The 26,007-nt window shown below is 35.2% G+C and overlaps 1 protein-coding gene across 6 annotated transcripts in view; it reads left to right on the forward strand.

Annotated features, from left to right (window-relative positions):
- Positions 1-1,960: 1,960 nt before the first annotated feature.
- Positions 1,961-26,007, forward strand: part of ntng1a (netrin g1a) — a 124,562-nt gene continuing 100,515 nt past the window's right edge. For 5 of the 6 annotated variants that reach the window (XM_088598373.1, XM_088598374.1, XM_088598370.1 and 2 more), the window contains exons 1-2: positions 5,039-5,965; positions 16,093-16,737. In XM_088598373.1, coding sequence (XP_088454499.1) covers positions 16,492-16,737 — 246 coding nt within the window. In that variant the 5' untranslated portion in view covers positions 5,039-5,965; positions 16,093-16,491. Of the gene's footprint in view, positions 2,102-5,038; positions 5,966-16,092; positions 16,738-26,007 lie in introns of those variants that run through there. The other variant, XM_088598371.1, reaches the window with a different exon arrangement.

Genomic DNA, 26,007 nt, shown 5'->3' on the forward strand with positions numbered 1-26,007 from the left:
GTTTTACATTCTGGTGTGCTTAAGATATCCCATAATACTTGAGTTCCTTACAGACCAATGTATAAATAAATTCAAAAGTGCCAGATCTATGGAAGAAGGAAGAAGTTCTTTTAAATCTTGCTTTATTAGTTAAAAATTTCCAGGTCACTCTGAATTAGCATTTTGCAAAATGGCATTTAATTAGATTTTTCCCTTCTGGAAAGCATCAACACTTTTGAAAGGTGAATATTAATTTCTCATTTATACCTGATTGTAGGCCTACTGGATATTTCAGGACCAAACAAATGTGTTTAGAAATGAAGCATTACAGTGAATAAGTCTTCAATGCAAAATCAAAACCTTAGCTTGGCAAAAATATTCTAAATTAAACAGATACAGTATTGCACACAATTTGATGATAAATGAGCACAATGACTTTTCATGAAACACAGAATGGCTTAATACATATTTTCTGATGAGTGACAAATGTGTAATTAGATGACTAATCACTGAAAGTTTTATTAAACATCATTAGTAAGAAGAGAACAGAAAACATTGGTGTTGTTATTAATCAGTCCTCCATTTGGGCATGTTTTGTCTGGCTATGCCTACCTACCACATTTGTCATTTCATCTATATTTTGGAATACATGTCTTAATTGTCATGTGATTATTCACAACACTACACAATGGTACTGTAGCTAAGCACATCCATTACAAGGCAGTTATTATACAAGGAGCTGTCCAGGCACTGAAATGTAACTTTATTTGCATCACAGTTACAAAGAATGTGAATGCAACCATACAACTCCTAAATTAAATGGAGTAATGAAAAATAAACGCAAAATGCTCTGCAAACTCTCCAATAACAAGATTTCAATTGGTTTTTCATGCTTAATGCATTGTCAGAATAGATGTTATTTGATATTTTTTTAGATAACTACAGTACACTGTAGTGCCATACTGTAAGCCTTCAGAGAAAAGATAAGCATATTGTAGATACCTATCAAATCTTTTTATTTATATCTACTTAATTTTTTGTATTTGTTTATTGTAAGATACTTTATCAATACATACTCTAAGACTGTTTTTCCTGGGACAAGTTAAGCAGTTTATATAGTAGTGTTGCATACATGCCTTAGCTCAAGAAGCAAGATTTTTATTTTTCTGGAGACATAATTTGTAATTTGGATTAATTATTAAAGTCTATGGTGTACACATGCAAATGTATCTAATATTGTAAAACCTCGTTGTGTTTTGCCTTTTGTAACCCAACTCCAATGTAGACCACATTTAGATTGTATTTTTTTTATTTCACCTACTGAGAGAAGCCTCTTGTTTCACAAAGTGGAGAATATGTATAACTCTCAGCATAGACATTGCAGACACGATATATTTTCATTTTTTTAACAATTGTCTTCGTGAACTTGACATTTGTACATAACGTAGTAAAATAACTTCAAAGAAAACACCTAAGCCACAGAGTGTGGTGTTAAGCAATCATGCTTAACAGAAGGAAAAAAAAAAACATTACATTCAACCATTTCAGTCAGAGTTAGAGTTCTGTTGCATAAATCATCGAAATGCGAAATGAACAGCAAGGATGAGCTTCCAGTGTTCTCTGCTATGGTCCCATCAAGTATTTAGATTTTAATGAGATTCATCTTGCAGTGATTTGCATATTGGAACGAGATCCATGCAAATATCAACAGCGCAAGTTATTATTATTCATTACATTTGTAGTGTGTATATAGACACTTAACGCCAGAAAGATGGACCTGCGTAGGCTATGTGTACAGTCAATGTACTGTACTGTATATCACGCACCCGTTAAACACGCGTTCTTCCAGCGCGAATAATATAAAAAACCGAAATCAAAGTGCTACCTTGCACCAGCATGCCGTTTCCCCGTGTTATTTCAAAGAAGTGGCGTTTGTGCCTTCGACTACTCCACTCCGAGAAAACTGTGGGGAGATGAAGTCATTACAAACACCTGTCTCGTAAAAGGTTGGCTGTAGACAGAAAAGATCTCAGTCACAAACTAGTTAGTACAGTACATGGGATCAACAGAGTTACAGTATACTGTACGGTATATTGCAGTGGGACGGGGGTTTTAAGCAAAGGTGAGATGCAAACGGCTTATTTTGTCATGATTGATAACCCTTTATAGAAACTTTATGTTTCAGCTTGGAGTATAAAATCACTTACAGTAGGTCAGAAAATAACTCGGCAGTTATACACTGGCAAACGTGTTATAACCAAACAAGATTTAAACGACAGATATACAGTAGAAGAAAATCGTCCTGTAGTATATACTGTATGTATTGCAACATAAAGTATCAATGTCGTTGCTTTTATTTTTTTATTATTGTAAAAGCAAATACTTTCAAGATTGATTTTTGACATTGAATAAGCCGTGCAAGTACGTTGTTGCAGACTTGCTGCTCTGTCTGCAAACTGACTACAGCAGTATTTTCTCCATCTACCGGCCTTTCTGTCCATTAAATTGCTGATGGATGTGGCCGCTTACTGTATATAGAATGGATTCTTTGCAGTCAAAGTAGTGCAGTCTTCCGCGGGCTGTGGGTTCTCGAATTGTTAGGTTGTATCATGCAGAATTGAATTTTCCGACTGGCTGCTAAGAAAAATGACATTTGTACTACAATCCAGAAAGATAGCTCTAGGTTTTGCTCGAGTAACTGCTAAAGATAGGAAATGCGCAATACACATACAGATTGCATCTGCTTCTGCACTTCCATGTAATTTTAAGAAACGGTAAAGTCTCGAGCTGTGATATTCAATCTAACCGTTTAGTCCACGCTAGGTAGTTGTTTTGTTCAAACACAATAAAAATAAGACTAGTTAGACTTTCATAAAACATTTTGACCAAGAACATACAGTACAGTACAGTATATGATACAGGTTTTCGTATTTAATATGTTATGTACAGTATCTTGATATTCTTTCTGTAAATGTGATTCCCTAATGTTTCTGTTCACTGTGCTCTCTATCGTTAATTGAATTTTTAGTGATTTCCCAACGGCATTTATAAACGATCTTTGAAAAAATTGTGTCTTACAACACACCTTATGACAGGCAAAGTTATTCGTTATTCTACATCTACTTGCGAAACATTTTTTTACAGGATTGTACACTGCGTTTGGTACACAGTTGCCCAATAGGTAAACTATAGACTTTTATTTTGTAACTCGAAGTTTACGACTTTATATGGAACCTTCTGCCTTGTAGAATCCTATTGTTGTTGGCTGTGTTACATTGACAAGGCACAACATAAAGGCCGAATAACCAATTTAATTACCAGTAATTAAAAATACCAAACAGACAACAGTTTGCCACGGATCCCATTAGGTAATATCAGTGGAATTCACATACATCACTGTCTTAGTCATAGTCATTGGTTTTATTTAACCTACTTCAATGTACAGTCGTTGAAAAGCTATTTAAATGAAGTAAAACCGGCATGGTAACTGAATACACTTTGTTAAATGTTATTTTCTCTTTCAGTCACCTTGGAAGAGCAAACTGATTTTATTAATTTCAGTTCTGAACAGGTAGTATTCAACTCAAAAATGTAAATTATTTTCTAAATCTATTCTGTATTTAAACTACAAGTATCCTGAAATATGAAGCAATCTTCTTGCAGATCAAGCACGTTAACTTTAGACTTAAAATGGAGAAGGACATCTATGAGCGCGTGATTTTTTTCTTCGTTTTTCCATCTTACTTTTCCTATTCTGGTTTATCATGTAATGTGAAGTAATTCTAGTCTTTTAATGTTGTTGTTGTTGTTTTTTCGCCTCTGTAACTTGCTACGGTCTGTTTCAAATGTAATTACAAACTAAAAATATGAAATAGCATTGCTCTTTTGTTCAGTTTAGTATCGTTAAACACGACACCAGTACTTTCTATTTTCAAAAATGAAATCAAAGGGTAATATTAAAGAGATAAATATAAATTCCAAATGTACGATTGGGAACGTTGAATAATTAATTTGCTTGTATGGCCCAATATTGGGAATTTCTGGAATTCGACAGCATGAAGGGTCTCTGCACAGATTGCACTTTAATATTAGTCAACTGTACCTCACTGTTTCATTTTAGGCCTTATCTGAATTCACTCTGACTTTATTTTGTTGCGAGGGGCGCTACCTTTAAGTATTACATCAGTGCTGCTATAACTGTTTTAGTTCTTAGAAAGTTTTTTTTATGAATCCTCGAATGAAACCACGATTTGAACTAACATGAAAAGGCTCGGCTAAACACTTTAAAGCTAACTGGTCCATTGCCAGTCATGTAATTGGTTTTTATCTACATTAAGCACTTGCAGTACGCATCTGCATAAGTACGCAGCAGCTGTCGAGCAATTAATAACTATTTTAAAATGATCCGAAGAAATATGAGCACATACAGAAACTAACAGAATTTAGAAACAATACATATTTAACGAATGGCAACATTTGTTTTACTGGATTGATATTATTTAAAACGTGTAATGTATTTAGAACATACGTGCATTACTGTTGAACAAGTCCTTTTTTTTTTGTATACCCCGCATGTTCACATATTTCAGAAAAGCAATCATTAATCCCAGCTTTAATTGTCACAGAAATCCCAATATGACATTGCATACAAAATCGTGGGGAAATGGTTTTTAGGTGTTTTAAATATTTTATCGCATCCCCTTTAAAATTAAAAGAGGTGAGAATGAAGCAATTATTCATTACACTACATGCTTTTTTATTCTCAAGTGTTTCACTTTGTTTCAGTACCCGATTTAGGTTTCACAAATTTACATTCTCCTTTAATGGCGCAATGTGAAGAATTACAGATTGGAAAACGACTACATTCTCAAGTATAAGCATCGGACACTGGCTTTATTTAGAAATAAATGTATAATTTATATGAGTCCAAGCGGTTAAATGCAATGCTGCTATGTAATTATTCAAAGTGGGTATGAGCTATCTTTAGGACCCAGCGGAACGCTCAAGTCTTGAAGCAGAAGAAGGCTTGCTTGCAATCCCTTATATTAGCTGGCATTTGGAGAAGATTGCTTATCTCTGAAACATCTCTCCCAGCTGTGCTAGGTGGTGGCTCCGGGAGCGTTAATTATTACCTCTGTCCTTGAAGTTTAAGTCCCATTTAAATACAGACCCGTGTAAGCAGAAAGGATGCATTAGAGAATTCAGATCTAGAAGAATCATTGTGCTATGTATATTTCATCAAATGGACTCTCCAAGTGTCTAATCTTTCAAACCATCATCGCTATGAACACTGACATTTCTGCAATGAGTAGAGGAATGCGTGGAGGAAGCTGGTACAACATTTTGTAGAGGATATCCTTGGTGCTAGGGTTGGAGTGATTTATGTCCCCTTTGAGTTTCCGAGATACGTGCTCATAGAAAAGAGACGAGAGAATGAAATTTTCACTTACAGGAGTTGCATTTGTTGGTTTTGGATATGGAGAGTGAAGCAATGGAGACTGCCTGAAAAAAAGTACGATTAAAAGTTTAACAAGAGGCTTTTTGGGGGAAACATTCAGTGCAATAGTTATCCTAGCATCTTGGAAAGACAAGTGACGGAATCCTGACTATCGTTTTGGGAAATACTGTCAGTTTTCTTACTGTCCGTGTTGTAATCGCGCTGACCTAGCGAACCAAACGGTGATCACTCATTTATTCTGAAGTGCCAAGAGCCACGCTCAGATCCCACTCCGAAATCTGAAGGTGGCACGCCGTTTCAAGATTGACTTGGGTTACGAAACCTTTAAACCCTTTTATTTAGTCAGCTCATTAAACTTTTGCATCATCAACTTTTTTTTTTTGCAATGCCCCATTTTTCTTGAGCTCATCAAATTTAGATTAACACGTATCTTAAAAAGGATCCAGCGGTCATTCTTGAACTTGTTAACCACTTAGAAAGATTGGATCTTCGTACTGCTATTTCCACAGGCGTGTCTTCTTCGCATTTGTAAGTATTTTTGCTTCAGTGAAGTTCGTATTATTTTCTCCCTGTGCTAATGCATTGTAAATTGGAGCTAAAAATGATTAATCGCAGTGCTTTGTGCAAAAGATATACAATAGATAATTTAGTTCTGCAACAATTTAAAACAACTTTAGTATTGCCTTTTATTTTGCCCTTCCCGTCCGAGGAATTACCGCAATTCTAGGTGAGCTGCTTTGCTTTTTCATCATGAGTGATACAGTTTGTAAAGCAACTGCTTTTAATAAAATGTAACTTAGGTCTGGAGCTGTATTTTACAATATTAAAGTGATCGAAGTACTTGCCCATGGCAGAATAGGTTGCTGAAGTAGATTTTAAGTTTAGGATTTTATGGCGCCCTCTGCTGGGACATAAATATTTTTCCTTAGAATTCGTCACCGCTGTTTTTTAGGATTACGTGATGCTGGGAGAGGTTCTATTTCAAATAATTAAAATCAGTTAATAATTTTATTTTTGTAATGTAACGTTGATTAAAGTATTAATTTTAATAATTATAATGCAATAATGAAGGCCCCAGTCTGTCGGTTTTAATGAACTAGTGAACCGTATTTGAATATGGTGTTCATTCAAAAAATATTATTCATACTAGAATGACGATGGCATTCTCTGTCGTCACCCACGTGTGTTTTGCTTTTCGTCTACTTTAGCACTACATATTAAAATAGAACTTTGCCCTTGCAGATTTGGAGGAATATATATTTAATGTATTGATTAAATGTATTTGTTGTACAGTATCATATACTTGGAAAATCTACTTAGGAAGCTGGTGTTTTACTATTTTTGTGTACATCAATGCAAAATGGAAGACTATGTAATTTACATGTTTCAGGAAGGTATCCTATACGGATTCCATCTAAAGTATAGTAAGCTGAATATAGAAATATAGTATAGAAATCCACGAAGTTCCTATATAATGTGCTATAATGGATATATACAACTATTATTCTATTGGAAAGATCATCTCTGCAATGCATCATCTTTTAAAAAAAAGTTTAAAAGCTCTTTTCATTGACTACGTAGTTCCAATGAACCCTGATAGCACTTTGGCAGTACTGTATGTCATCATTGACAGAGACCATGTTGCCTTCTTAATGGTTTGTGTTTTAATTTGAATTGTGTGTTGTTTATAAAAAATCTTAATGTTGCAAGATTCTGTGACAATCAAAACGATCATTTTCATGTCAATATGATATACCGGCTTTTTACCTTTATCATCTTTTTGTTTATTTTTTAGTCAATGTTCTGCTGAAACCTCTTTTTGCTGTAAACCACAGCTCATTTATTTGTTCTGCTCTCAATGCATGTTAACATCACCTGGTTGTAAATAGTTCATGTGGACATTTTACACATGGTATAATTTGTGTGCAAGCTTAGTTTTTTTAGTCAGCCATTTTAGTAAAAGTTTTTGTTTTCTCTCCATGATGTACAATGATTTGGATATTGTTGGGCGGAGGCAATGCTATAGAGAAAATACTGAAGGAATGATTCCATTCCTTGATGTCTCAGTTCACTGGCATACATTGTCAGCAGAGCTGAAGAAACTAACCCCCTAGCTAAGCAAGTAGACATAAATTGTATCATGAGAGTCACACTCTATAAAGCACTGGTGCTTTCACGTAAACTCTATATGGCAGCGCAAGTAGGAAGTCATAAGCATGACTATGAAGTAATTCAGGCTTGTCCTTGCTGCTGTGTTAAATAAATCTTTGTTTAAATGCCTTGCATTTATAAGGTCCATAAATTAGCCCCATAAATACAGTATCAATTATGTTAAAATATACTCACAGGAGTTGGCTAAACCTTTAAATTTGCCTGTTTTTCATAAACAACTAGGTCTAAGTTGTTTGACATTAACCTTAAAAATGTCTTATTTTCTTTTAAAAAAGTATAAAGTAAAATAAAGTAATATAAATATTACTTAATATAAAAGTAATATAAAAATAAAGTAAAATGTATATGTATATTTGCAATTGCCACTGCATTCCAATTGTTTTTTTTTAAGAATTCAACTATAGATTACATTAATGCTGTCAAAAAAATCTGTTCAATTTGAAGGCATCTTTTAAAAACATATTGTAAATTATTCAGCCTTTAATTTGGGAAGATTAAAACTCAACTGTTGTCTGCACATCTAATATACACAATAACTTAGTTTGCATTATCTCTGTTGTATATCATTGAGATCCTTGAAGGAAAATATTTTTTCTAGCCCGATGCAACTTCTCAAACTCAACATTTTAATCTCAGAAAAATCTTCATTTAGATGGTTCAAATATAAAACACTTTTTACAGCTTTATAAAAAATAATAATGTAATAATGTAATGTATTTTAGTTTAGTATGTTCTCTAGCTATTGTACAGTATGTACATGCAATATTTGATTTGTGTTAAATCAAGAATGCTGTATTTGTTCATGAAGTAAGATCAGTATAATCCTTGAGATTTACTAAGTAGGAGATTCAAAGGGATTGATTAGATTTTATTCAGTATTGGGCTGAAATCTGTTTATTTAGACTGTAAGTGATAAAATAGAAAGTAATTGAGTAGTCTACTGTTGGGATGATATCAGTCATAAGGTTCCTATAGTACATGATAGTACAGATGTACAGATGTGATAATGTAGAATGCAAAAGGTATGTGATTTAAACTAATTACTGAGGTAATTGCTGAGTGTAGTCCTGTTTCCCTGAATTAAAGAATACCTATCAGCTTGGAAGAAATGAAGCACATTGATGCCACTTGAGATTCATTTTAAGGTGCTCTTTCTCCGAGCCCTAAAACAGCACACAACTCATCCACATCACTGGCTAGGTGGAGAAAACCTAAATGGAGTATGTACACTGCACTCAGAGATTACTCATATGGTGTAACCAGTGCTTGGCAGACATGACTGGATGCTGAGTTTAAAACGCTAAACTATGCACGAGTGCCTGCAGGGATGAAATGTAATCAGACACAAGGGGGTGTTTTAGAACTTAAAAAATTCCATCCAGTGCCACTTTCGCCCCGGTCATAAAAACAGTGAAACATTTATGGCTTTTAACTTTAAAAAAAGATCTAATACATCATCTTCTTGATATAATCTGAACTAAAAAATATACTCTCCATTTATGAGATATGAGTCGATAAGCTGAAAACACAACACGTAACAGGGTCTATCAGAGCTTCATATATAACTTGTTATAAATGATGTATAGAATATTGAATAGGTGATAGGTGACCATAGTTAACAAGGCTGTTTTCCACTGAATCAGTATAGAGATCTCAAGAGCAAAGCTGGTCTCTGCTTGCAGTCCCAGATCCCCTGGTATCTATTTGTTATGGATGGTCACCCATCCACTCTCTGTCCCTGAAAGGTACACTGTTGAAAGGATTGTCATTCATCTTTTTTAAAGCTTGTATTTTTTTAAGCAGGAAATAAAAATGACTCAAGAGATGTGGTCACAGGATTTTAAGAAAATTTGTGAGCTAGCACTTGATACATTGAAGCTATACATTTAAAGCATTTGTTTCTTATTTTTCCCGCACTCGCAGTCTAAGATAGTCTGCAATCATTATAACAATTTAATGACAATGTTATTCTTGTTATAATGTTATTGTGCATATATTTTACTTTTTGGATGCATGTGTTTCAGCATGTGAGCCAAGGAGAATTTATGTGAGATGTGTGGTTGGGGTCCCACAGCTGTTGTTCTCTAAGCTCACATTTTACCAGCTTTAGGCTGCAATAACATGGTGAAAGATGGTTAATCTGACCATATCACATTTACCCACCACTCTAGCCCATTGCCTGTGCTCTGTGCACCACTGGCCCTGCAAATGTTCGTTGGCAGGTGTGAAGAGCGTTTTGTGCACTGCAGCCCAGACTCTGGTGCAGGACTAGAATATCGGATGTTTGTGTGGTGCTCTTTTGTTTGTGTTAAAAGTGCAGAGTAGTAAAATTGTTGCAACTCTACCATTGCCACCAGTGCGATGATCAAATCCAGTGAAATATTGGGCTTGGGTAACATGTTTTATTTCTTCTCAATCGGGAAAGCGATTTTAATATTAGTACGACAAAATAGAAATAGGGAGCTCATAACATAGGCTTTTGTTTACTCTACCACTCTATCTCCAGCCGGCTTTCAAAAGTTGCCCATTTTTTCTTATCAACTATACTTATGAACTTTACACTTCAAACACAAAAGATCATCACATAGATATCACAAATTCCAGTCTTCCGAAGTATCTTTGAGAGCATCCAGCTCTGTTATTTATGAAACTGGCTGCACACTCCAGTTGAAATTTGCAGTTAACCGATCTGCAGTTTCTCAACTGCTTTGCCTTGCACTTGGAATTAATGTGCACCAATCACGATCCAGGAGTACGCGCTTTCACCCAATGTTGCCCTTTGCAGATGATGTCTTTTCCATGCCGACATCACCTGAGACACTGTTGCACGTGAAACATCAGCAAGTCAAGCTGTCTTGCTCACTGAAGCTCCCAACCAATGTGACCCAACAATCATGCTTCCTTCAAAGTCACTGAGGTCTCCTCTTGCAGTCATGCTTGCTATAATTATAGTCAGCTAAGAAATGACCCCTTCACATGCTAAGATATTATGTGCTTAATTTACACATGAACCACAGCTGTGGGGAGGCCTTTACTTTCAATATACATGGTGTCCCTCGTTCAGGTTTTTCAGTATTTTTTTGTTCACTATATTGTAACGAACAGTTCTTTCCGGACCCTATGCGGACAACACAATCCGAAGAAGTGGGGAAACACTGGGAAAACATCATGCAGGAATACGGGGCTGAAAACAGGGGGGTGTGTCCAAAGTGCGCTGGTGCACGGGGAAGGTGTGGCTGAGGCAAACAATCCAAAAGTAATCCATTGAGGGAATCCAAATACACAAGAATAAGTCCATAGCCAGGTGATCCATCCAAACACGGAATTAAAAACACGAACCGGGTCGGAACCGGCGGACTAGGAACGGGAACAGAGGTTAAAACCTTAACGGACTCGCATGGTGCGGAAACCAGATACAGAGCCTGGATGAGCGTCAGCGCCTGGCTTTTAAGGTGGGCTGGGAAAAGGGATCAGGTGCACAGAATGAAGTCTAAAGTGAAAGGGCTGGAGCACCCTTAAGGAGGGGGGACTATAATCGTGACATATATGTGCAGTAAAGAGAAGATTAATGTAATCACTACCAGTAACCATTTCCTGTCTATAAGTTATTTATTAAAATGTTATGAATGGAGATATAAATAGTATTACATTTATTACAAAACTTTAACCCAATGCTATGGTCAGGAGTATGGCTTGGTACATGGTTAATATCAGGGTTTTGCTAATAATGCCCAGTTAATCTACAGTTAAGATTGAATGTCATCACATTAATTTAACTCTGTTAATAAGTTTTCAATATATTTAATTTTACAGTGTATACAAATGTTTTGCATTCATTAAACTGGAGTATTACCAATATATTTTTGATCAGATGTCAGATTAGTTGTCCACCATTTGCCACGCAGTTGGATCACTAAAATACAAATGTAACCTTTTCTTTACACAGGTGCTTCGGGTACACATACATGATTTTGGTTCTCAAAAAATGTAAATGTAAAGCAGATGTAAAATTCAGCAAGCATGACTTAGACATGCTATTATTCATAACCTAATTCACTTGAAATTACGAATCAACTACTGTGCTGGGCAGTAGAAAATAATTAAATTATTTTCATTAACTCGTTTCCTTGTAAAAATGGTCAGCTTGAAATGCTAGGGGTTCCTTTGTGTTTCTATAATCTTTATTCAACTCTTAGAAATTGAATGAAGAGTCTGCAAATATATAGTTTTCTTTAACAGCGTAAGTCTTACTTATCATGCAAAGCACGAAACTTTCTTTTCACTGTGACACTGAAATCTAAGTGCAGAATAATGAGAGAAAAGGCTGGTATCTAAATTGTAAAAGTGATAATGACCTCTGCATGTGATCTTTAATATGCATTGCCCCTTATCTATCCCTGTATCAGTGTTAGCTCATTATACATATCTTTTTCTTGCTAACCGGACCTTCCCATATTAGTTCTTGGCAAGCTCTGACATTTTTAATATATTAATATTATGTCTATAAAGTAATGGGAGGCTATTAATCACAACTAGTTCTACACCTGAAATTTTTGTTATAATTGGCTCCTTCTTACCTGGAATGTCTCTTACATTGACCTTTCAACGATTAACACATCAGGAGTCCCTCCCCTCACTCCCCTTTCGATAGCAGGTTCCTCCTGTTCATTGCAGTGAGTTAAATCAAGGGTTTCATCCATAATTTTGGATAATGGAGACTTAGATGGGCCGTCATCATTTTAATGGAATGGAATTATATTTTTAGATTGACAAAGTATCCTGTTCTATTCTTGAAACACTGTAGTCTCCGGACCTTCTTAAAACAGGAGAAATGTGTAGTTTATGTTATTAGTAGCATTATTAATAGAACTCTAAACCAAATGAAATGAAATGAAAATCTGTTTTGAACCCTTTAAACAGTGCAAGATTTACATAAAAATATATTTGTTAAAATATTTAAAAACAACAATAAAACTGTCATTAATTTTTGTGTGAAAGCATGAAAGGATGAACGTCTCATCATTTCAGAATACCTATGTATTTTCCAATTTTAGAGGACTCTTTTCAACCTTTATGTAATGAACAATTCTTCACATGAATTCAGACTAAAATCATGATCAGTAGGATATATAGTGCAAGCTCTGAGAATATTAAAATGATTAGCAGTTTAATGTTTGTATCAAAATTAAAAATCGAAAGATTTACGTCAGTGTTTCAATGTACCTACATATGGGCATTTTAATATGCTAGATTGTATAATCCATCCATCCATCCTTTTCATAACTGCTTTATCCAAGGTCATGGGGGAGCCAGTCCAATGCAGAGCACAAGAGCACAGACTCCCACACATTCACCTATGGACAATTTTCCCAGAAGCCACTTAACCTACCAGAAAGGCCATGAACTGGGAGGACACTAGAGCACTCGGAGGAAACCCGCACAAACACAGGGAGAACATACAAACTCCATGCAGATACTGTAATTCCACAAATCTGGCATTGAACCCAGGGCTCCAGTGCTGCGAGGCAGCAATTTTTACCACTGCACAACAATGCTGTCCATAAGGATGCATAAATATATTAAATACCTGTAATTGTTTTCAGTAAAATAGCAATGGATTTAAAAACCTATTATGCTATCAATTACATAAACAAATTTCTTTGTCTATGAATTAAAATAAAGCATAAAAAGACGATGAAAACTATTATTATTATTATTATTATTATTATTATTATTATTATTATTATTATTAATCTACATTATCCAATGTGTGCAGCCATTGCACCTTTCATTTTTACTCTAATAAAATTTCACATGACTCAGCTTCATGTTTTTAGTTCATTATGAAGGTGAACTGTAAACCTTGGCTTGAAAAGACTTTCGACAGATGGATTTTGATAAACAGTAACTACAAAACAGTAGTTGCTCTACAACTTTGTGGAAGCTGCTGCTTTCACCAGATGTCCAGAAGTGCTTGCTTATTTTCTACTTGGTAAAGTATTGCCAAATCAATGCAGAGCACTTGTCTGGTTGCCCAGGTAGCCGTCATAAGTAGTTTGCCAATTGCTTAAGGAAGCCAAGGGTTTCTCACAGAAATTAAGTGAACTGTTCAATCTTTAAAATGGAGCATTTTACTTTCTCTATTTTTATATATTAGCCTCTGTTTCCCTAAAGCATATGTGCGATGCCTTTAAAACCCCAGACCAACTGATAACTGAGTAACAAGAGACAATAGGAAAAAACACAATCCAGTGGCTCAAAACCTAACCTACACAATGAGGGATAGGACAATTTTTGCCTGGTTAACCACCTTGATGACACCACACCCAGAAGTGAACAGCCTCTGAGAGTACTGAAAACCTGGAATCATTAAATTGCAGACAACAGCTGGCATGGTGTGTAGTGAGGAGTTGTTTGTGTCTAATTGCTCTTTCATTCTAGTCCATGCTGTGGAGATAATGGGGCACATTCCTAAACCATTTAGCACCATTCAGAATTTATACCTCTTGTTTTTCTTTATGATAAAACAACACACGGATGCTGTGGAGTGTCATATTTTTAGAAATACAAATTTAACACTCATAGATCAGGGGTTTCAAGCCTGATTCCTGTAGGGCCTAGATTTATCTGATTTTTGCACCAACATGAGTTAGTTACAGTAATGTAATTATTTTCTTAGATATACTGTATAATGGGTTCCTCCTAAGTAGGATTTAATTCTTTTACAGTTTATTATTCAAAATATGGGCTTCATTAAAAGTACAGTTACCTCGAAAACACCATAGAGCCTGGTTAGAAATGAGACAATAATGCAGTTAATTAAATAATTTCACCAAATATCTGTATTTAAGTTGGGGTGGAAGAAAAACTAGAAGACACAAGGCCCGGGAATTGGATTTGAACAGCTTGAAAGCTGAAGCATTTTATTTTTAGTCGTTTTTACAAAATTAGAAAGAAAGTCTGTTTTCTTTTTTTTCAAAGTAGTTCATAAACTTGGCAGAAATTACTTTGAATGTTCCTTAATACTTAATAGATCCTATAAAGGGATACCAGGATGTGATTTGCAGACATCAGTTCTCTTGGCTTTGTCTCCAGAAAGTGCATGGGTGGTTTTCTTTTCTCTTGAAAGAAGCAGTAAGTGTAAACAGTGGACATCAGCTAAATGCTAACAAGTGACTGTCCAGCTATACAACCCCAAACTCTACTGGGGATTCTGTAAACACCCTACTATAGCTGTCTGGAAGCTAAGGCATCATTTGGCCTTGACTGTAATTTTAGCTATAAAGCATATAACTTGAATGAATAATGTGAGTCTCATGATGTGATTTTTGTTGGTTCATACTGTATATCTACAAACTACAATTATATAAAATAGATATACTTTATAATCTAGGCCTGTCTTGCATGTGCAGTAGGTATACCAACATCCAAACAAATCCGCATTTTGTCTTTATTGTAAAAGATGGGCTGAGCTCAAGGTCATCAACACTGTTAAAGGACATACAGTACATTTTATATGAACAATAGCAGTATGCTGATCATAGCATATTCTTCCTACTCTTTAATATAATGGCAAACTGTGAGGTAAGTGCACCCAAAATGAGGTTACAGCACAAAAAATTACAACAAATGAAGCAGCACTGCTATTTTCTTTTTTGTGAGTTTAGATTTACTGCATTGCTGGTGTATGCAACAAACAGGCAGGACAACAATGTTGTTGTTATGTAAGCAGGAATGGAAGTTAATAAGTTAATGTTGTTTTCATTCATGTATAACTTCTTCATTTGAGCTGTACCAACAATATATAATATCATGAAAAATGCTGCTTATTATTAGGCACTCTATCGTTATTTTTATTTCTGTTTGTTTTCTCTTTATTATGAAAGTCTAGTAAGATTTATGAATCTTCAAAAATCAGCTGAATGTAACAGACAACTCAGCACTGATATACTGTAACCTTATGTTAACAGGCAATGCAGCGTTGATGCTGTAACCTAACCTTGGAAACATTACTGAAACAACTTCAATTTGTCAAAATACACGATAATTTAGATATTATAATTACATTTGATATTTTAACTTCTTAAAAAAGGGGTAACATGAAAGATTAATTTAATTATCCAGTTATACAGATTTTCTTTTATCTACTGTACTGTATATCAGTATTTCAGATGTTAAAAACTATTAATTGACAATGTGTAAAGTCTTAATTATCTAGAAACTATTCTGTAGAGTATTTTGTATTTAAACATATAATCTGAAAGGACTTGTCATAAAGCTTCTTTGAAATCTAACTTTTGGCAATATCATAATTTGGTGACTTGTGTTTTTTAATTTCAACTCGGTAACACCGGGCATCTTTATTATATACTGTATCACTGGAAAAGAAACACTATTTCTATTCTGTCTGTGCTATTACCCACAAAATGTTAATTTTACATTAACTGCAAGATGTTAATTCTCACTTTCATTGTTTCCTACAGGCTCTTGATGCAAGACAAAAATGATGATTGATGGAAAACAGACCTGAGACAGCAGTCGCTCATCACTTTGCCTGAGACACTGATTTATCAGCACGTCAGGCAGTCTATCACAAGCCCCGAACACACCTCATCCCTTTAAGCTATCAGTACAAAAGTTGAAGAGACTTGACTCCTATGAACTGCCTGCTGATAAACTGGATTTCACAACAGAACTGGGAAACAGACATAACACAGTAAGACTAAAACTAGCAGCCTAAAGCAATTATCAAAAAGCTGGCATGCTGGCACAGATCCAAACCTCTCAATTTAATAGAAGTTGGATTAAATTGTAAGATTGTCTGCTTGTCTTTGGATAACATTAAAAAAAACCGTTAGAGAAAACATCAAAAGGACCTAGAGATGCATTTGTCTATTTTGTTGACACTGCATGCCCTTTGGGTAACTGTTTGTCATGCTGTGCAGCACTATCCCTCAACATGGGGACATTATGACGTATGCAAATCACAGATCTATACTGATGAAGGCTTAACCTGGGATTACATGGCCTGTCAACCAGAAGCAACCGACATGACAAAATATTTAAAAGTAAGGCTTGACCCACCTAACATAACTTGTGGAGACCCACCAGAGACATACTGCGCATTGGTAAGTTGGAACCACTCTGTTTCCACGTTGTTCTTGAATGTCCTGATTAAATTGAGTGAGTATGGGGGTTCCCTGATCTAGTATTTGTCAATTGTTTCAGTATCTTTGTCACTTAAAATCATTCACATTTTGTACAATGTTATTGTATGTACATTCTGAAAAACTGTGTCTGAAATGTTTGTTATTCTTACCAAACATGTCTTTTTTCTCAAGTCTCTCCAAATCATTTTTACCAGAGCTCAAGTTTAATAAGTCATAACAGTATCCACCTTGTTAACCTCTTAAACATCTCCATGATTGTTAATCAATAGTCTTCTTGAGATTAATCTCTTAAGTACTTGATTATTGAAGGTTTTGACAGTAATGCTAATATTTTTCTCATTGTAAAAGCAAATGAAGATGCAAGCTATTAAAATCAACTTATCAGGCTTAAAATAAAGGTACTAACATATAATTAGTCAATAATATAGTGTAACACCTTTATTCATACATATTAAGCTTAGAACTATCTTTATACCAAGATAAATGGTGAAACACGTTATTAACAACATAAAACTATAAAAATGTCAGACTCTGAAGATTTATTTCTTGACACAAGAAATGTATGTTGTTGCTTCCATTTAAACAGATTGAAAACACAAGCTGATATGTTTGTACACCCTAACATATGAGCCAAAAAAAGTTTTAATGATTCTCATATCTTTTGACTTTTGACTCAAAAATAGGTAAAAAAGAATAAGTGGAGCATGGAGGCCACTTATTAAAAAATAATAAACTGCTGACATGAATTTGTATTAAGCTTTTTGCATACTTATTAAAAGGAAGCTTTTTAAAAATTCACTGGTCTGGGAATGATAGGACTCACAGATCCCAAGAATTTTTACGTTCCTTGACTTTAATATTAGAAATGTCTTACCAAATAATGTGTATATGCATTCCTGAGCTGAAAGGTCCTACTCTACTGTGTGTAAAGGACTGATTTTTTTTAACCTCGAACAGAAAAGACTACATTTTAATCAAAATACCTAAGGTTATTGACAAAGTTGACCTATTGGAGATCTCGGGAACCAACAGTAAAACATGCATTAGAAGACAAAAGTGGACGTTTCAGGGTGTGGAATGAATTTAGAAATGAGACAAGGAGATACTGTAATTTTTCACACAAATAACTGTGAGAGTCTGGAACAAGCTATCCAGTCATGTTGTCGGAACTGACAACCTTGTATTTCTTCAGATGCAGCTAGTTTGGATCCTCAGATCACTAACCTGCTAGCAAAAGAGGTAAATTGATTGAAAACCCTCTTTTCATGTGTAACTTATCTTATATTTGTAAGTTTAGAGCTTGTGAATCTTGATTGCTTGTAAGTATTAAAAGGCAAGTTTGCTATATCTACATAAAGTGGTTGTTAGAGTCACTCCAGAAAATTTCTTAATTTGGTCTTCTTAAGATCGTCTTCTTGACAGACTTTAAATCAGAGCTGCGTCTTAAGGTTTAGCAAAGTGGAGGCATGACAGATAAATTACTTTAGTTTACGTGTACACCTCTATGAAAAATCCTACCGATTAAATCTGCTTTTAGGTTTCTAGGGCTTTGTGGATAAACTATAAAGGTTCCAAGAAAGTACTTACTCAAAGTATAAAAATAGATAGCACAGAAACTAGGAAGGACATATAGAGAGTGACAGAGGACCTAATAACTTCAGTGCTTAGCTTTGAAAGTGAATTATTGAATATGTTTGTAGCTAATGTGTTTTATTCATAGAATACATTATTCAAACGTGCATCTCAAAAGCACTTTTTAAAAAATGCTGACTGTTGGTGATAGAATCTCAAGGTAAGAAAAATAACTAATCTGGTCTTTCTGGGGGTTAACTGCCAGTTAGAAGAAATAAACGTCTTCTAAATCAGTTTCACCTAAAACACCACAGTCTTAACTGGGGAAAATGAAGCATTATACTCAACGCAGGCAAACATTTCTGATAAATTAGGGATTTTTTTCTTACTGGTACTTGAAAACAAATATGCAGGAATGCTGGTTCAGTCATTTCTTCAATATCTGGACTATGAAAAGAAACCTGTAGCCTACTTATATATTATTGGTTTTTATTTAATCACAACAGTATTTACTATTACATAAACTAATAAGTAAATGACTTATCATTAACCATCTCATATCCAACATCAACAGCAATTTCTGGCCGTTGTAACGCCATGTTTTTGAATCATCATCTTACATAAGGCTACAACTAAAACCCTGTTAATATAATTTGCAATAACTAATATGTTTAAATATTTTATGCATAGAAAAACCTTCCTGATTCAAGAATTAATGTACTTTCCATTTGAAATGTCTTGCTGAAGTATTTACTTTTATAGGATTCTCTTGTTATCAGTTGAAAAAATTTCCCTCTGCATGTGGTCAAATAGGACAGTTCATTTCCACTGTATTAGATATTAATAGTTAAAGTAAATGGATTAATGTTGTCTAGTGTGTGACTGAGAATAATAGTCATAAAGCTCCATCTCCCCTGGTTAAAAGTTTTTTTAATGATTTTATTCTGTTGTGCTATTGTTGTCTTTTTGCTTCATATTTACAGGAAATCCTGTACAATTAACAAATTGTGTTGGACCCAGCAAGAACAGTTTCTTTGTTTTCTTATGTGTCTTATTTGCTATGCCTTATAAAGAAAGAATTAACAATCCAAAATATTAAGTAAACCCAACATTTACAGGGAAATAAAACAGATGATATATAATGATATATTTATTTATATTATATTTGTGGTATGGTGGGCAGTACTCTTGATCTTGATAGGTTTTGTTTTAAATCCTATTTTTATTGGTTATCTTAAAGTTTACACGATCTGTTTTGGAATATTGTAGTATTGAGGTAGTTTTTGTTTCAATCCTTTTTTCAGGGTCTGCAGCATACTGTAAATGCAGTTCAGTGCCTGAAACTTATTCCAGCTAGCAAAATGATGAAAAACAGCACATCTTTTTTTGTGTGTGTATTTTTAATACAATTACTGAGACGTAAGGGAATTCCAACAAGACTGGCGAGGGAATAGCAACATAAATAGTTGAGGTGCTTCAATTCTGCAAACCTTGCTATGCCACTGTGCTCTGCAGGAGCCCTGGTTGCTTTTGTAAAATTATCTGCAATTATCTCCAGACTGCAGCTAATTTTCGGGGTAGGTTAAACAGAGGCTTTGAAAAGAAGCTCCCAGACGGAAGAAGTCATGTGCATTTGTACAATTTATGGCAGAGAAGTGCTGATGACTGGAGAAATCTGAGCCCTTGAGTGCTGCTATGGATTTCATAGCCAATCAAAACTAAATTAGGAAACAAAGAGATTATTAAGAGACCTTTGTGCATGCAGTACTGGCATAATATTATGAGATGGATATTAAAGATATTCCTTACAGGCCCAGTGTATCATTCATGTCCTTAATTATACATAGGTGCAGGTAAAATAAACAATTTTGCAGTCCTATCCTATACGTACTGTACATTAGTTTAAAAAAAACTATAATATTTTAGCTGTTAAGGAGAAATTAAAAAGTTTGCAGTTTTACATATTTTTTTATTTTATTGATTATTGATTGTTATTCTTGCTGTTGATTTCAGGGAGCTAGACATTATAATTTCCTGAAAGTCTATGGAGTAAACAGCGTATTTGTGCTTTACAGTTTTTATTGTATGACAATGTCTAAGCATTTTGTTTTCACAAAGAAATCATATAACAGACCCACAGTTGGACTTGGACCAAGAGTTTATTCATCCATCCTTCAAATCACGTCTTGTGGTAAAGAACTATCAGATGTCTAAAATGGTTCCATTTCAACATTTATTTTTAAGTGAAATGGCATTGGCCTGCTGTCAGCAAGAGTACATCTTGTTAAGCAATGAAAATATGCATTTAAAGAGAAAAAGGGGTAATAATTATTACTGATATAATGTTCTTTCAAAGACAAATTGTGATATTTCTTTTCAATCAAATATACTGTGTACTTCAAGCTGTATTCGTTGGTGGCAATTTCAGAACTGCAGAATATGCGAAAACTACAAGGCGGCAGTTAAGAACTGCTGAGTATTCTAACAGTCGAGACAGGATGTCTGCATCTAGTTCTGTTAAGTTGTGCAATGAAATATATTATTTTATAGAAATAAATACCTTAACAAATTGGAGGATTATCGAATTTAGATTTTATCATTTGGTTCATGACCTAAGACAAGAAATAAATGAATGATGAGTTTCTTATTATTTTAACAAAACTGAGACAGAGAATAATACTCTTTGTGAGTCGTAATGAGAGAGAGTAAAGAAGGCTTTCTAGTGAAATAACAGTTCCATTTTTTTCATTTGCTAAAAAAAAACATTTTGAAATAGGTCACTAGCTTGTCTAAAATGGCTTTTTTAGAACAGAGCAGAGGTGGAGTCATGGAGGTTGTATGAGTGCTTGCAGCTAGCTAGGGCCCTAAAGATACATCTGGAGCAACAGTCACTCAGCCATCTGCCAATGCTATGTTGAAGAAACCCATTAACAAGGTGATAGAAAATTGCAACGTTTTCATTTTAATGAAATGTCCTTGCTCTCCCATGCATAACAGCACACCTTGCTGTCTGGAGTGACATGGGACTGCAAGTCTTTGTCACAGAACAGCAGTTCCTATTTCTAATTCTCAGTGACAACTAACCAGTGTTTCATTTTAACAGAAATGTGAGAGACAACTGCCATTCCAGCAGACTTGTTCTGGATAATACTGCACTCGTTTACTTTATGAACTAATTACATATGAAGGTTCTGATTTTGAGAAGTGAAATCATTAAATCTAATTTTAAGAATGGTGGTGACATATATTCTGTCTGAATCTTAAAAATGAATGAAAAAGCATCTCTAATACTTTGCAAAATGTGTCCTATTGACATTTTAGTATATTGTTTTCTTTTTTTGTTATAAAATGGCTTTATGTGGCATTTCCTCATTACTGTTGTGCACATTCACCTGAATTTTTTTTAGTAGATTGTTTATGCAGGCTACTTTCAGTCTAGACACTATTCTGTTTAATATAAGAAAATTGTTTATACCCAGTGTTCAAGTGCCACGGTGACCTTGTGTAAGAATTTTCTAGTGTGTTTGAAAAAGTGTTTTTGTCCTTAGTGAAATACAAGAAGAATGATAGAGACGACAGATTCAAACACTGGAAATTTCCATTATCTTTTCACACCTCTGTTTTCTTCAGGATGGAACAGTACATATGTGGATAAAATATATAGAAGATAAAGTCTATATATATGGTATACATTGAGGGCAGCACGGTGGCTCAGTGCTTAGCATTGCTGCCTTTCAGCACTGGGGCCCTGGGATGTTATGTGTGTGGAGTTAGTATGTTCTCTTCTTGTTCATGTGGGTTTCCTCCAGGTGTTTCAGTTCCGTCCCACATTAGATACAGGAAAGTTAATTCAATTCTGGGAAATATTGGGCCTGGTGTGAGTGTGTGTTTGTGTCTGCGTGTGCCCTGCGATGGACTGGCATTGCGTCCAGAGTGTATCTTGCCTTGCGTCCATTGCTCGCTGGGATAGGCTCCAGCTCCCCCGCAACCCTATGTTGGATAAAGTGGTTAGAAAATGGACGGATGTATACATCGAGAGGCATTAAAAACCCCACAAATGCTATTGGTTCCAGTACTCATTTCTTGCATTTTTAATGCCTCTTAGTATACATTATGTAGAAATTTGAACTTATCATAAAACTTTGACCTTTTTCAGACTTTCATGTACATAATATTTATCAATAATCACTGGCATTATTTATTTCAAGTCCTGAAATGTGCCATTAAACATATTGTATATTGGAAGTCCTAGTACATAATTTATGTTTCCTACAAACCACACTAGTAGGTCAACTTACTTAACATGGATTTTGTTTCAGAGGACTTTAAAGGCCCTCAAATAATGGTAGCTTCTCAGTGTTTCTGAGCTATAGATGTGAAACAAAGCAAAAAATGATAAAGTGCAGTTGCAATGATTTGCACAAGCCCTTCCTGGCTTTCATCGAAGGATAATATTGTTATTGAATTGTATATGTGACCCATTTGTCTGTACTGACCCTTTGGTGGCATCTTCTCCAGGCCTCAGGCCTATTCATATGCAGTATGATGATGGTGCTCTTAGGTATGCCTGATACACAGAGCTGCATGCTTAACTAGTGACACTAAAACAAAGTGTCACTGTCATCACTAGGTAAATTAGAAAATTCCAAAGTGATAACAGCATGAAATAGTCATGCCGCAGCTTCAATAAAGCAACACATTTCATTTTGTTGAAATGTAATAGATGGGACTTTTAAAAGAATAAATCGTTCAAACAAATGTCTTGCCCCCATTAATCAAATTGAAAAATAAACAGTAAAAAAGTAAAGAAATCACTAAACTGCTATGTGCAGTCCCTTAAAAATATAGGCAATTTGTCCCAGTGAAAGAAATTTAGAGATAGATTGAGGGATAGAGGAGAAGACTGGTTAGGGAACATGGTGGTGCAGTGGTGAGCATTGCTGGCTCACAGAGCAGGGGCCCTGGGTTTAATTCCTGGGGTTTGGATATTCTCCCTGATTTCATGTGGGTTCCCTGCGGGTGCTCCAGTTTCCTGTTATAGGACAAAGACATGTAGGTAGGTTAATAGGTTTCTAGGAAAACTAGGGCCGGTGTAATTGTGTGCATGTTTGCCTTGAAATAAACTGGCATCCCATCCAGGTGTATCCTTTCTTGAGCCCATTGTGTCACGCCCCACACTCTTACTCGGAAACACTGTTCTGTCCCTGTCGCATTCCACACTGCATAAGGATCCTCCTATTCCACGTATAGGTTCCATGACAGAATAGTGAGCCTCTGTCATGGAACCTATACGTGGAATAGGAGGATCCTTATGCGTGACCGGAATCCCACAGGACGCAGAGTAGCAAAGGGACAATCCAAAAGACAAAATCCAAAGGCTGGGTCGATAAGGGAGGTAGAGGGTCCGGTAAGGAGAGATATCCAAAAACAATACAAAAGACAAAATCCAGAAGGCGAGCTCAAGAGGCGGAAGCAGAAGATTCATAACGGGAGATCAGTCGAAAAGTTTGGAAACACACACTGGAGAATACTATGAAAGGCTTCTCAATAGTAAGCATGGGAAGGTGTGCGAAGGGGGTTTAAATACTGAAAGGAAAGGGGTGTGATTGGATGATTGGTTAGGGAGTGAGAATTTGAGGAATCTGATGCATGTGAGAATGTGATGGGTTCAATCAGGGATGAGATTGTGAAGCAGAGGTTCCGGGAATGTAACGTCGTTTGCAAGGGAGAGTGTGGAATGTGACAGGGACAGAACGGCGTTTCCGAATAAGAGTGTGGGGCATGACACATGTTTGCCAGGATAGGCAAATAAAGAGGTTAGAGAATGAACGGAGGGAGAATGGCCATGCAGGCTGTGTCCTAGCTGAAGAGTGACTCATGCACACGTAAATTGAAAGTTACTCACACAAGCTAAATTATGAGCACAGTTTTCCTCAGGGAGCAAAAACAGGAAACAACACAATAGGTAAATCACTGGAGTACATAGAAAAAAACATTGAGAAAAAAGCTTTTAAAAAATAGAAGATTTGCCCAAGTCCGAACCACAAACAGCTGAAATAATAGAATATGTAAATATTTAGGAGCAAGGCTCTTAACCCCAATTGCTCCAGGGCCCCATGGGTTTTCTGTTTTGTGTCCTCTAATTCCCCAGTGCACTAAAACTTGAATCAATTAACAAACCTTTCTACATGTCAAATCTCCTTTCTCTCACTCCGGCCTCTGTCTCTTTCCTACATGCCTGTCCATTGCCTCACAACCCATCACCTCATACGTATCATTCCAGCGCAGATTCTGGATTTATAGTGCCTCGCAGGCAGTGTCCAAGGCTGAGCTTTAGGCTGTGAGTGCTTTGAACACTTACCAGTGTGTTGAGGCTAAGCTAATGGAGCTTAGCTGAAACATTCAGGTTACACACACAATATGAAGTTAATAGTTAATAATTACCATATAACTTTTACTTTGAAACATAAAACTAATAATTGTTTGTAGCTAGCAGCAAACAGACATCTTGGAGAAAAGAGAAAAAAGCGCTAATGAATGCAGTGAAAATAATTTTGAATATATAAGTTACAATAAGGAAATGCAGCAAATATGCTGTAAATATTTGTATATACAATTGCTTTCGAATGTATTCCTTGTTTGCTTTAAGCAAATTAGGTTTAGTTTGTAGAGAAGAGCATGACAATTTTGACTTGCCGCTCAGTTTTGTTAATGAACATCAGATAACTGCTGTCAAGAGGACCAAAAAAAGTGTTTTACATTCTAAGATGTGGGTTTCTGAAGCAGGATGTACTTCAACTACTTAAGGCAAATTGCACTTTCATCAATTCATAGTTCCAGAACAGTGCTTGCTTTATAAACATTAATTCTGCACCTGCATATACCATAAAGAAGAGGATGTAGCTGACACTATTTCATAATATTTAGACATTTTGATTTTCTAATAGTTTCTACTATATTTTGTTTCTATTGAATTATTATCATGTACTTTTTAATAATATACCTTTATGTAATGTAGCATGATGCAACTGCATACATAGAGTATGAAATTACATAAAACTAGTATTCATCCTTGTATTGCAGTTTCTATTTCAGTTTGTTTTTTGCTACAGTATACATATTTTGTGCTATATTTTGCGACATGTTCTTCAAAAATATTAAATTAAGCAAAAGTCTTTAAGGTGGCATTTAAAAAATTCTGAATAAACCTAATGTTCTACTTCATATAACAGTGCTTTTGTTTTTCAAACTTCATTACATATTGGAAATTCTTCATTAGAACATCTTTAGGGCATGGCTCCTAAGAATAGATGTATGTAATGTAACATATAAGCGTTTTAAAATAGAACATTGAGGCCCATCGTTCTTAATTGTTGTTACTGCCTTTAGGCACTCTCCCTCCTACTTTAGTACACAGTCTTAGATACAGTCAGTGCTTTAAATAGCCAGTCTGGCAGTTTCTCAACAGATTCAAATCGAAAATAGTATTATATGAGTAGAATATAAATATGAACCATAAGGCAGTGGATTTGCACTGGCATATTAATATGTTTCTAATAAATAGCACTGAACTTATTCTGTCATTGTTCATGACTTTTTGAAAGATAATTGAGCAATGGATATTTTTATGTTAAGGATAAGCATATGAAGAACAGG

The sequence above is a fragment of the Lepisosteus platostomus genome, chromosome 11, assembly GCF_059453375.1.
Source record: "Lepisosteus platostomus isolate fLepPlt1 chromosome 11, fLepPlt1.hap1, whole genome shotgun sequence".
Lineage (NCBI taxonomy): Eukaryota > Metazoa > Chordata > Actinopteri > Semionotiformes > Lepisosteidae > Lepisosteus > Lepisosteus platostomus.